Here is a 13,893-nt window from a genome sequence, read left to right as displayed (position 1 = left end):
GTGCTGGAGTGGTAACCAAGAATTACATCCTATTCTGCAGGGGAGAGAGAGAGAGAGAGAGAGAGAGAGAGAGAGAGAGAGAGAGAGAGAGAGAGAGAGAGAGAGAGAGAGAGAGAGAGAAACTAGGCTTGATGTGGGCTTTTGAAGAGACAGAGAGAGAGAGAGAGAGAGAGAGAGAGAGAGAGAGAGAGAGAGAGAGAGAAACTAGGTTTGATGTGGGCTTTTGAAATTTCAAAGGCCATCCCCAGGGACCCGCTTCCTCCAGCAAAGCCACACCTTTAATCCTTCAAATCCTTTCAAATAGTGCAGCTCCTCAGTGACCGAGCATCCAAATACATGAGCCTATGGGGACCGTTCTCATTCAAATCATCAAAAAAACCGTGTCCACAGAAGCCAAGTAACACACATGAGCCCTGATTTTATAGGTGAGAATGGGAGCGGAATATCATCAATTTCTTACGTGGGAAATAAATAAGCTGAGTGAGAAGGCATGCACAGCTCTCACAAGGATTTGGGGACGCTCTTCTCCACATAGGGACATTTTCCAGGATCTTTTTCTCCCATCCCCGACTCTCCATAAAGAGCAGGGCACATGGGGTGAAACTTTCCCAGGACATTCTCAAAGCCTTGTTTTGATAGTTGTCGCCCTCCATTGGCGGGCTGCTCCTCGGGGGAGGCCTCTTAGCTGTCCTGAGGCCTGAGATCCTTTACTGGGCTGTTCCTTTAAGTTGACCCTGGGCAGTGGGCTGTGGCGACCACTGAGGGGCACCTTCACACACAGCAGGGGACACCCAACTGGGGTGACTGTCCAGGTGGAAATGCTTACAAAGGAGAACTCGTCTCTCGTTGGAAGGACCAGCACAGAATGACATGGTTTTCCTGATAATCTGGTCACTCACTCGTGATCTCATTGTTGGTCTATGTGGGTTCATACATGTCACTCATTTCTGCCCATTCGCTACCCACAATCTCATCTCCTTCCCTGGGGGTCTCAGAAAACATAAATGACATTGTTAAGCCTGAACAATACATATGAGTCATTTGAGTATAATTCTTTACAAAACAAAAAAAAAAGTGCACTTTGTGACATAGAAATTAGTCATGTATGCCCTTAGGAGTATTTTGTTTTACAGTCAAGACATAAAGAAAATGGATACTGGTGGTTATCAGGCAGGTACCCTAGAGTTCTCCATCGACACCTTGAAACATTCAGAAGCCATATTAAAGATTCACAGGCAGAGGTGGTAATAAGCAGAGATCATGAAAGAATCTAGGAAAAAATGAAATTATTATTCTACGCCAATGAAAATAAGGAAAATCAGACAAAAAAAAATCAGAATATAAAGCAAATATATAAACAGAGCCGAAGCTAACAGTAGTTTTGTTATAGAGGTGTTACCAATGAAGTCAGATTTTAACAAACAAATGTCACAGGAGGAGGCTGGATCACTAAGAGAGGGAGAGCAGAAGCAGAGAATGTATTCACAGGCAGAGTGGCAGGAGGTCAGAACCCAAGGGGGACAAACCCCGCCAGAAGTGGTAAGATTGACCCTCTTAGTAGATTGGGGTTGTCATGGAAGGGCAGGTCTTTCCTGGGACAGGACTGAGAAAATGCTCACGTGTTTTCCAATTCTCCCTTGCCTCCTTTCTTTACAATCACATGGAATGCAGGAAATCTTCAACCGGAAATGGTAAAGGACAGGAAGAGATACTCACAAGAAGAGCCACCAGCAAGGGCCCAGTTCATGCGGATCCCACTTATGCAGTCTAATGACGCCTCAAGAACCTCAGGTACTGATAGAATAAACAGCCCCCGACAAAGGGCCTAGGCAATGTGAGCACCACTAGAAGGGAGCTGTACTGTTCATAGCATATTTCAAGTAGATCATTTTAGAATGGTCTTGATGAATTCTCTGTGGACAGAGTAGGGCACGCCTAGCAGATTGTGGTCGAACGAAGCACCTTCGCAGAGAAACGAGTAATCCAACTTGCTGTCCGAAGACCCACGTCTGCATCCAGCCTATCTTCCAGATAGGTGACCTTGGTCATAAGATTTAACCTGTCTGAACTATAGTTTTCATACCTGCAAAACAAAGATTTAAAATATCCTATAAGGTAGTCTTTTTTTTTTTTTTTTTTTTTTTTTACAAGACAGGGTTTCTCTGTGTAACAGTCCTGGCTGTCCTGAACCTCATTCACTTTGTAGACCAGGCTAGCTTTGAAACCACTGAGATCCACCTGCCTCTGCCTCCCAAGTGCTGGGATTAAAGGCATGCACCACCACTGCTTGGCTTAAGAATTAATTTAGGTCGTATGCATTAATTCAAGTTATTTTGTAAGCAATGTGTTATATGACAGTGAACACTGATATCCATTAATATTGTCACCAGGCTTTGATCTTGGCTCATTTTAGTCAACATTTTATCAAAGGCATGAACAAAAACCAGAGGAAACCCTTATCAGATTACAGGAGACACAAAGCGGGCAGTGCGAGTGGATGGGTTTGATGAGCCCTAAGACTCACATCATTCAGTGAGTGCCAGTGGTGGCACAGCCTAATGATTCCATCAGCTTGAAATACTGGACAAAATCCATAAGGAAAAATAACCAAAAATAAACTTTTATATTTGCCATTGGCTAAAAATGAAATTCCACAAAGACAGAATGAAGAAGCATTTTGTCTCGGAAAGAAGAAGATCCCTCGGAGGCTCTGAGATGCTGGATTGACCACCAGCTCACTCTGAAAACGTGGTGGGAGCTAGCTGCCGAGAAAGGCGGCAGAGCTGTGGCCTGTGTCCCTAAGCCTCTCCTCCTCAGGCCAGTGGCCATTTGGAGCTCTCTGCTTCATTTTGGAGAGGCTAGGATGACAGTTTCTAGCAAGTGGCAAGTGGCCCCAGGAATTTCACGTCTCTAGAATGGGAAGGGTAAACTGGGGACATGTGTAATGGTGACCCTGTGACTGTAACAAGAACAGCTACCACCTCGTGAGTCCTGGCTTACCTGGCACTGTACTCAGTCTGTCGAGTAAGTTACTGCATTTCCTCCTTTCCACACCTGAAAACTATTTCCTGTTTCCCTTGTAGAGGAGAAACAGGGTTCCCAGCTCTCAAGGTTAGATACCTGGCAGATATGTCAAGCTCGGAGCCATTTTAATCCGGGGCAGGTGCTTTTAGCTGACGAGCTACTGTGCCTTCTGAGAGTTGGGAGGAATAAAACAGCGAAAGCAGAGCATTTGAAGGTCTAGCTTGTGGCACAGGATCAGCCCTTTTCTGTGTGTTTCTAGACGATAGAGGGTGTTTCAGAAGAATAAAATATTTGAAGGGAGAGTGAGGCTCGGGTTTAGGAAGAGGAGTCTCTAATGAGTCTCTCTGTCCTGCCAGCTCCCAAATAATGACACGGAGATTTCTTATTAATTATGAAAGCTCAGCCTTAGTTTAGGCTGGTTTCTAACTAGCTCTTATAACTTAACTTAACCCATTTCTGTCAACCTATGTGCTACCACGCATGGCTCGTGCCTTTTACCTCTCCTTGTGCGTGTCCTGCTTCCTCTGCGTCCGGCTGGAGATTCCCCATTTCTTCTTCCCAGAGCTCTGTCAGGAAATCCTGCCTAGCTATTGTCTGTTTAGCTTTTTATTAAACCAATCACAGTGACATGTCTTTACACAGTGCAATCAAATACTCACAACAGGAGTCTGAGACTGAAGAGTGGGATGTCTTCCATGGAAACAAACTGCTTGCCAAGGTGTTGGCCCACACTTAATGTTCCCTCCATGCTCCATGGATGCCCTGGAGAACTTCAGTGACTCCTAGAGAGCCTACAATTTCATTAGATCCATCCTGGACACACGTATTAATTTGGATACATAACCTCAAACAGCAGGAACTCTTTTGACAGCAAGACCTCATCAGTCCTCAGTCCCAGTGTAGCTGAGAATGTGAAACCACGGGACTTCCTGTTCCGTCCACTCCTCCTGGCTCTGCTGACCCATCTTCTCTTATAGAAAACCAGTTTTGATGAGTCATCAGAAAGCAGAGACACCAGTATCTTGAGCTTCTCTTTTGCATCTAATAGAGGTGATGGGCAGCCTCTTTGGTGTCAAGGCAAAGTAAAATAGAACACCAACAAAAGCCATTCACAGGTTAGGCACAGGGTTGACTGAGTTAAGTCTGTGCCCCTAGTTCACCACCAGGGGACACGGCAGCGGGAAAGATTAGAACATGGCAGGGCTTATGAGAACAATATTGGTGGGTGAGGAAGTAAGAGGCCTCCAAGGAGGCATTTCAGATGGAACAGCGCAGAGGAATCTTCACATCAACCATCTTATTGATAACTAGGTCTCTCTCCCATTAAATCAAAACAAGCTTCTTGGGGCTGTAGACATGGCTCTTCAGTTAAGAGTGTTCATTGGTCTTCTCAAGGACCCAAAGGTTTCCAGAACCTATGTTAGGCAACTCACAACTGACTGCATTCCTGCTCAAGGAATCCTGCGTCTCTCTGGCTCTTGAAGGCATCTGCACTTACATGGATACACCCCACCCACTATACATTTAAAAATAAAATGAGTATTTACAAAAACTAGCTTTTCAAACAAACACCAATTCTTTATTGATTCTAGAATAATCCAGACTCACAAGTATTTTTTAACATGTCACTGTTCTAGACACCATAGAGACAAAGGTGGTAGACTCAGACTTCTCTCTTAGTCTATTTTCATCTTGCCCTAGCTTCCCACTGTCTTGATCTTCCTTCAATTGAACAGTTTGCAGACACCAACTATCCCACTGCCTGACCGGGTTGAACACGTCACTGTACCTTCTCATGAATCTAAAGATTTCACATGTGGAATGCTATAGCTCCATTTGTGATTCTTCACCCTGAGTGTCTTTTGTAGAATGAAAGCTTCCCTGGGGGCGGCCATGTTTGTTTTGTTCACTGCTCTGCCTGGGACAAAATGCTTCTAAACAAAGTAAAGTTCATTTGGCAGGTGTTTATTAAACACATATATGGCAAACATTTTTCTTACCATTGGGGAAACAAACAAAACCAAAACCAAAGACCAGAATCTTTGTTGCGTGTCCCTGGGATGTAAAATCTTGACTGCTAGTCAAAATTTTGATTTAATGACCGAAGAGTAGCTGACTCCTCTCACTACTCCCAAGTAGTGGAAACGAACGCCAGTGGTTCTGTGATTGGAGTTGAGCCCCAGGGAGAATGTGAATGGTGCAGAGGTTTTGTTCTGTCATTTTCAGATGAAGGGACTTACATGCTTGCCTGCTGTGCTAAGAGGGAAACTGTTCAGTCATTTTCAAACTCTCATCTCCCATACTATTGCTCAATACATATTTCACAAGCTAGAAGTGGGTGTGTGATCTACAGCTTATATTGTCCATAAATACCAGTGGGCATAGAGGGCCTCACAAGATGATCCAGTGGAGACAGAGGTGGAGAGCACAAGCTTTTTAAGTGTACTGAGTGGTAAAGGTCATCTTTGATGACTGATTTCTTACCTACTCCTGTCATAGCCCAAGTAAGAGTGACCATCACCTTTGTTGTTGGCTGTGGAACTTGGGCACCCGAGTCCTGGTTATGTGAATGGAAGGCATTACCCTTAATGGCAATCATGCTGCAAAAATTAAGTCAGGAACTGTTCCTAAGAGTTGCAAAAGGAACCAAGATGATCAGTTTTGAGAACAATGAAGGGCTTTTCAGAAGAGGACAGAGAAGAAACTCTTCGGCCTTTATAAAAGTAGTTCTCAGGCAGCAAGAGAAATACCTCACTAGAATAGGGATGTACTTTGGACAATGAAAACTAGTACTGGATGTGTGGGAAGCTGGGATAGAAGAGAATCATTGGAAATAGAGGAAATGGTCATGACCCAAAGTGGAGACAGTATTGCTGAATGTGAACCCCAACTAGTACCCAATTTCAGAGCCTGTGGACAACCCGATGGCAACTCTTCTGGGGTTGTCTTGCTTTGGGTTTCAGGAACTGCCATGGAAGGATGTGGTGATAGTCTCATTCACTTACACTAACACAGTGTAAGCCAGTCTTCGGACACATTGTTAGGTCATGTTCCTATGCGTCTCCACAACTGGAAATAATCCCCGGCCCCTCACAAAGCTGAAGAGACTCTGCAATGGAAATGAATCAGTGGGATGATGACTTGGCTTGTCATCTTCACCCAGGGACCAGTACACTCGGTGTGGTTTGATGAGAACGCCGCCCATAGGCTCGTATTTTTGAATGCTTTGTTCTCAGCTGGTGGAACTGTTTGGGAAGGATTAGGAAGTGTGGCCTTGCTGGAGGAGGTGTGTCACTGGGGTTGGGCTTTGCAGTTTCAAAAGCCCACACTGGGCCAAGCATGTTTTGCTTTCCCTCTTTCTGTCTTCAGATCGGAATCTAGATCTCAGATACTGCTCCAGTGTCTGCATGCCGCCATGATCTACACCATAATGACAGTGGACTAAACCTCTGAAACTCTAAGCCAGCCCCCAATTAAATGCTTTCTTCTACAAGTTGCCTTGGTCATGGAGTCTCTTCACAATAGAACAGTAACTAAGACACAGTAATCCTGCTGTCAGTAACTCTCCGGACGAACTCTAAAATCTCATTCATTCTGCTCATAAAATCTCTAAGCTGTGAGTCATTTAACTGGAAAGCACTCTAGCAACTCTTAATGATAACAGCAGAAATCTTCCTAGATTTTATGGACACTGTCTGCTAACAGCAGTGTGGTAAAACCAGAAACCCATTCATGTCACAAGGAAGGAGGAGAATTAGTGCTACCACCTGGAAAAGATAAACCAGTTCACAGGCTGAATGGCGGTAGGCTTGGGGATAGCAGTGGAGACATCACAGGAAGCACCATGAACAACATATGTAAAGAAAATGGTTTATTTAAAGTGTTAAATACCATCACCAGAATGAATTTGATTGACATCAGTCGGTGTTTGTTACAGGCCTAATCTGCCCTCCCCCCATTTTTCCCCAACTGGAATTCCCTTTACTTGAAAACATTGTATGTACAGGGCAGCAACGGTCACTGGCATGTGCTATTTACACGACGGAACCACAAGTCGAGGTGCAGACATGTGAAAATGAAAAAAAAGTACACCAACTTTTAAATAAATACTGCATAATGACAAGTATGTACAAATATTCCACAGTCATGTCTTTCTTAGTAAAATTAGAAATAATTTGTATAGGAATATGCAGAAAAGATTCTGTGACTCATTTTAGTGTCAGGAACATAGTGAATGTCTAGCCTAAGGGAGAACAAAGACGCTACAGGTCTCTTAAACCAAATCGCTGCTGGTACGCAGGTGTCGAAAGTATCTCATAGCATTATGTTCCTTCTTGTCTCACCTTCGCCTGGGTCTGCCATAGGTCTCAGAAAATCAAGACACGGTCTTGGTGTAGTTCATGTTGCACCACATAAAGAGAAGGCATTTTGAGTGATAGCTCATTTTAACTTTTGCACCATATCAAGCATGACAGTTTTCAATGGTCAGCATTGAATTCAAAAAGAGAAACAAAGAAAATATTTTTGTGTGTGTGCATGGCCTCCATTTAAACAAACGGGATGTAGATGGATTTCAAAAATTATTGCAAGGAGATAAAAGCAATCTTTAAGGATGTGTAATCAAAGCACGTGTGAGGAACAGAAAGGATGAGTGGTTTGTTACATTGACCAGTGACATTTCCTCTCAGTAGGGACCTGGAGAGAAACTGGACCTTGCAGCGTCACTAACGGTAAAAACTGCCCGTGAACTGCACGCACGTGGGGTTTTGACTTGAGGGTCTGCATGTAGACTTTTGGTGACGGCGTCAAATAACTGTTAAGAGGCATATTGACGTTCTTCGAGTCATCTAAAAATTGGAGCTTTAAAATTGTTGCAAATTTATGTTTACTATATTTCTTTAGAAATATAATTTGTGAAAAATTGAATTTTACTACAGAAAAATGAATTAATAAACAGCCCTGTGTTTCAGGGCTCCACGTCTTTAGCAGTGTTTCTATTCACATAGTAAATGGAAATCAGCTAACGAAATTGCTTTAACAAATTAAAAAACAAACAAAACCTAAGACCTACAAATAATACTTAACCCCCTGTATGAATAATGCTGGTGCTAAAAACAAATTTGTTAGACATTACAATGCCACATGATTTTAGGATTTTCCTGTAAACTGAATTTTTAAGGTGAAAAAAAATTACCATGCACTGTACAATAAACTGCAAATGTTCAAATATCTTCTTTGTCAAATACGTGCTGACTTGCTTATGTCCCAAGTCATGTTGCAAAATCCTTTCAACATGCTTGAAATAAAGAAAGCTCTCGGACAGATTTGAGAAATCCATAAATTCAGACGCATCTGTGCTCTGAATCAAATATGGGGCATCAGAGGGCCAGGTGAACGATTTGTAGTATTTTAGTATGGGGGTTCACTCAGGAAGAGAGAAGGAAACAAAGGTTCAAAGTGGGAAGAAAAGTGAGATAGAGAAGAGGAAAGATGTGAAAAATTTGCACATAGTGAACTTCATAAGATCTGTATATTTAACATGGAAATAAATTGAATATATTATACTTATTGTCACATAAAGAGGATTTTAAGTATCCGCTAGAAAGTATTTTCATTTGTAATGTCTGCCAAAACACAGACTATGATTAAAGAATAAACATGGTGTGTCTTTGTATCACCCTGTTGCATTCTCTCCCATTTGAAAACCATGCACTAGTGAAATTTACTTTTAAAAATAATATAAATTGTTGAAAATGGCTGATTTTTATTTTATTTTATTATTTTTTTTGCAAGTTGCAGCCCCGAGAAAATAATTTAAATATTCAGCTAATCTGTGTCCATGCAAAAAAAAGTTTCTTTAATTTCATTCAGTACAGTGCAGTCCCAGAATTTTGATTTCAGAGTCCAACACATCTCGGCATTAGTGAATGCCATGCCTCCTGGGGCTTCCCAGAGTCTACCAGTCTCCCTGCCGGAGCCCCCTTGGGAGCGGTGGCCAACTCTGCTCCTGACCACGTCTTTGGTCTCTTGCTTTTCACCTGACGCTTCCTAGGACTTCGCTTCTTGGCCTGTAGTGTGGCTTAATGGCTGTAGAGCTCCATTTCTGTGGCCTAACAGGCTTTGGGGTCAGACAAATGAAGAAAAACGATAAAAATATAAAGGTGCCATTGAAAAGGGCTGACTGATTCTTTGAGATTAATCCATGGCTTCAGATTGGACGGGAACTCGAGTGTCACTGAACTCCAAACCTGACAGTTCTTCACAGCTCTGCTCTTCGACCTGAGGGCCTTTGCTAGGGCACAATGTGTACGACTTCCTCTGAGAACACAGGATCGCTTTGTATCCCTAGACGTGGGCTCCAAAGACACAACACCAAGCATGCAGTGTTACCAGGGTTTCGACCTGTGCATTTTCTTCTGTTTCTGTATCGCTGGTTGTTGTGACAACAGTTTTATAGTTGCTATGAACGAGAGTAAGAAGGTCCAGTAGAACTTTCCAGAGACGATTGGGAAGCTCTTCTTGTCAGAGGTGCCAAGGTTGGATCTACTAGGGAGGAAGGCGGGAAGAGTTTGAACCATCCAATCACCATATTGGATAGTTCTAGTTCGTCTAAAAGTATCTGGGCCACTCCCATAAAGGATTTGTGGTCCATGCGGCCATAATCTCCCCAGACAATGATCTGTTGGCAAAATAAAAAGTAACGTTAGTATAAACGCACACATCACAACAGACAAGCAAAGTCATAATTAAACTAGTGAAATGTGTTCAGCTAATGTGCTGTTGTCAAAGGTCAAGTTCAAGTGCCAGAGCCTGATGAATGGCAATGTTGCCTTTAAATCCCAGAAGCCAGGGTTACATTAGGAAAACTTCACTACAGTGTCTGAAGCCACACGAGGAACAAAGCTGGTGTGTAACCCAGGTCTGAACGTCTGGGGGGGATTCCCCTGTGATGGGGACAACAGCAAACAGCTGTAGAGCACTGGCCACTGCCTTCCAGGTGACGGAGAACTTCAGCCACGAGGAACAGGTCAGAGAGCAGGTCTAGGGCAGGCTTCGGGCAAGCCTTTCCCGGCAGAGGCCGGCACTGAGCACGCACCTGTAACACCTTCCCCTGGGGGCTCTCCTCGAAGGACAAGAGCTGCTGATACAGGGGCTCCAGGGTCTTCCTCGCCACCTTCGTCTTCTTTTTGGCTATGCAGACTCCGTTGTCTAACAGATACACCTTGACGTACGGTGCTGGGGAGAGAGGACAGGGAGTGACGCCCGCTGCTGTGAACTGGCCGGTTCACGGGGGACAAGGGCAACGGCCCGTCTTCCCTGAGAGCTGGCTGGCAGCACTCCAGCCATGGCCTGCCTTCCGTGTCAAAACCACAGCACACTCCTCAGCCGTGCAGTTTTAAGTTTGTTGACACGGCCTTTGAGATTTGAGAGTCTTTCCCCTTCCCCGTCTCTTGTGAGGATTTAAATGTTGAATTAAAAAGGCAAAATGTTTCTGGACCCTAACAAGATCCAAAGGCAATGTCTTTAAATGACCAAAATTTTGATCTCATTAAACATGCTTAAAACGAGGCTGTTACGTTCACCCCCACAGCTCACCGACATTCAAAGGCATTTATCAGCTGATAATGGTGTGAGCACAAGACAGGGGTGGGCTCTGAGGTGGCATGCTCAAAAGTAACTTGGAGAGACAGTTCAGTAGGAATTCTATGACTAAAGCCTCTATGACAGACACTTTTATGAAAAGCATGTTCCTGCCATGTCTCATGCTATTAATTAATTATGGTGAAGGAGTCCATTATCCTCAAGACCTTTACACCACAATTTCAAAGTGATACAGTCAGTAACATGCACTTCATTTAAAAATTCCTTCAAGGACTGAGAGTTGAGAGAGAAATGAAGAATTGTAAGTCAGTACAGATGTCGGGATAGGAGTACTTTCAGAATCCACAGCCTTATATACTGGATCTACGGATCTCTGCACACAGCACACCCAGACTCTGTGCCATTTCTATGGTTCCAAGCACCTTGACTTATAATGATGTTTCAATATGAAACGTGTGGCGTCAGGTTATGGTACTGCCTCTCACATTCTGCAGGAAGGACTGAACGTTGTCTTAGGTAGGCAGCATTCATAGGCTTATGGGACCGTGTGGGGCTAGTCTATTTTTATTCTAATTCCAGAGCTTGATGGATGCCTAGGGGCAAATGTGAAGTCCCTGGAAAACTCAAGAGTATCATAAAACAGCAGCTAACCGGACAATGAAATTCTAGTGCATACTCTGTGGACAGTGGCCTCCTCTAGAGATAGGGTCTCAACCATGTCGGTCTGTTCAAAACCTTGTATGGTACCCACGAGAGCATGCGCGCACGGTCCCCTCAGGTGCATGCGAACTGCTGCAGCCCCAAGCAGCACAGTAACAGTTATCACTCACGTCTTGACTAAGAAGACTGCAGCAGAGATGGGAAACGTTCACATCAGAGCAACCCTGACCACAAGAAATAACAGTGGAATGCTTTCTGCTAATTTACCTGGCAGTGTCTTGGAACCTGGTTTGACAACAAGGCCTCGAGCCCGAATGATTTCCACCTCCAATTGTCCTTTTTTGTCCATCATCCCCACCTGGATGTCACCTGGTGGGACACAGGGAAGAAACACAGGAAGGAGGAGGAGAGCATGAGCCAAAGAACTTGGCTTCAGACAGTCCCCAGATGTATTCATTCTTTAAGATTTAAACGTTCTCAGCAGTGTGTTACTTTAAAGACAAACAGAAATCACAAAAGAAAAAAACTAAGAATATTTACTGTTAAAATCTGGGACCCTTTATTCTTGCTGGTAATTTTGTTAACAGTATCACAAAATTGAAGGAATATGATTTTTCAGTCATGTAAGAGGAAAAACGATGAAATCACAGAAACTCTTACCCATTGCAGGAGTGGCCAGGGTCTGGCGGCCCACTAGCTGAGCAGGGCCCAGGCCATCAAGGAAATCGCTGAACTGGCTGTCGGAGGCCAGGCGGACACCAGGGAAAATCAGGCTGAAGACAGAATGACATGCAGGATTAAATCCTCACTCTTCCCTCCTTTCAGGCAAGCTCGGGTTTCCTGCTGGCCTCACTAGTGTGGCGAGGCTAAGGTATCACTGACATTCCTTAGACTCCAGCATCCCACACCACCTCCCACAACTCTCGGACTGTCTTACATTCTCTAGCTTCCCATGCCTGGCACCAGAAGCGCCTGCCACACTATGTGGGCTTCTGTTATGTGTCTTCTCTTGCTTGGTCTGGAAGGTAGGGGAGATGATTTCTGTCGTGCATGCTCAGTATACACCGAACACTCATCTACGCCACGGTTTGCCAAGTTTAATCCTCTTAACTAAACTAAGAGAGAGTCTATTATTTATCTTTTTTACAGTTGAAAAAACTGGATTATTCCCATCGGCATATAAATATGCTGCCATTTCATCATGCAAAAGGAAAAACAGCCCTTTTCCTGACTACGCTCTCCTCCCCAGCCCCCACCCACTTGTTCCCCTGAATCCTTGGAAAAGACCTTCACATTCCCCTCTTCCATTTTATTTGGAAACTCTAATCAGCTTTTTGTTGATTTGTTGAGATGTCTCCAAATTTCTCTAACCAGAAGTCAGCCAATGACTACTCAGTGTCATAATTACGGCAGTTATTGTCAGCCAATGACTACGGTGGCCAGCGGTCAGTGTCAGCCAATGACCACGGTGGCCAGCGGTCAGTGTCAGCCAATGACTGCTCAGTGTCAGCCAATGATGACGGCAGCAGTAACTGCCGCTGTCACTGTTCTGTCCTCACCGAAGTGAACAGAACAGCGACACAATCCATCCTTCCTTTTCCCCTGAGAAACCTTTTCCAGTCACTTCCTGGAGATGCTGGCTCCCTGCAAAGCTTTCTCTTCTCTTCTGCCATTATGCTCTAATCTCTGCCCGTTCTGCTATTAAACACCCAAACTCCTCTTTTTCCCTGTTATCTTTTCCATGTGTCTGAGTTCCCTTGGAAGTTAAAGCCAACCTGGTGGTGTCTGTGTTGGTGGTGTCTAGCCAAGAGCCTCTCTGGCTTACCCTTCTTTTCCAGGCTACACACATTCATCCCCACAGCACAGTTGGCTAACAGGATATCTATTGAGCATCTGAAAGCTAACTTAGTCTAAACTGACCAACTGAAATCTCCTAAACACACACACACACACACACACACACACACACACACACACACACAAATACTAAAATGTAATAAAAATTAAAAACTAAGGAAGTAAGTGGGTTTATTTCTTCAGAGATGGCCCATGTACATAAAAGACAAAGGTTCCTGAAATCAGGTCTTATGGGACTATTTAGTTGACCTCTCTTATTTATTTTTCTTGCCTTATTTCACCCTCATCACTTACACTACCCAATTTATTGTGCATTTTATTGTTTTCCTTATTTTTGGTTGTGAGCCTAGCCTTGAATGGCTGAGCCACCTCTCCAGCGCTATTGTTTTCCTTATAAATTAAAATTTCTGATGAAGGTTGCCTTGTCTTTGAGTGGAGTAGTTTTGTCTCTTGTTGGTGCTAGACTCCAGCTCTTATAGCCTAGATTCCTATAAACAATGGATATCTGCACCCTTAGTGATTCACCTTCTTGTTAGAAGAATGAAGTAATTTACCCAAAAATATAGAGTGCCAGAAATCAAGATGAGAACTTTGGTCTCCTCTTGCTATCTTGGATCCTATGATTCCTAAACCCACTGTCTTAACTTTTGATTTGCTTCTCTTGTATGGCTCACACCCAACTCACAGCAGACTTTGCTGTGAATATTTGTTGAATGAATTTATGAGTACTCAAGTTATTTCTCCAATAAG

At 43.7% G+C, this 13,893-nt stretch overlaps 1 protein-coding gene across 50 annotated transcripts in view; it reads right to left on the bottom strand.

Moving 5' to 3' along the window:
• Positions 1 to 6,880: 6,880 nt before the first annotated feature.
• Rims2 (regulating synaptic membrane exocytosis 2) overlaps positions 6,881 to 13,893 on the bottom strand; it is a 472,086-nt gene continuing 465,073 nt past the window's right edge. For 36 of the 50 annotated variants that reach the window (XM_037197756.1, XM_037197763.1, XM_028879287.1 and 33 more), the window contains 4 exons: positions 11,947 to 12,059; positions 11,554 to 11,655; positions 10,121 to 10,260; positions 8,809 to 9,703 (listed from right to left, as the gene is read on the bottom strand). In XM_037197756.1, the coding sequence (XP_037053651.1) occupies positions 9,485 to 9,703; positions 10,121 to 10,260; positions 11,554 to 11,655; positions 11,947 to 12,059 (574 nt within the window). In that variant the 3' untranslated portion in view covers positions 8,809 to 9,484. Of the gene's footprint in view, positions 9,704 to 10,120; positions 10,261 to 11,553; positions 11,656 to 11,946; positions 12,060 to 13,893 lie in introns of all 50 variants that reach the window. The other 14 variants (XM_028879262.2, XM_028879269.2, XM_028879266.2 and 11 more) reach the window with 1 other exon arrangement.

The sequence above is a fragment of the Peromyscus leucopus genome, chromosome 20 (genome assembly GCF_004664715.2).
Source record: "Peromyscus leucopus breed LL Stock chromosome 20, UCI_PerLeu_2.1, whole genome shotgun sequence".
NCBI lineage: Eukaryota > Metazoa > Chordata > Mammalia > Rodentia > Cricetidae > Peromyscus > Peromyscus leucopus.
This window is presented reverse-complemented; position numbering and strand designations above follow the sequence as displayed.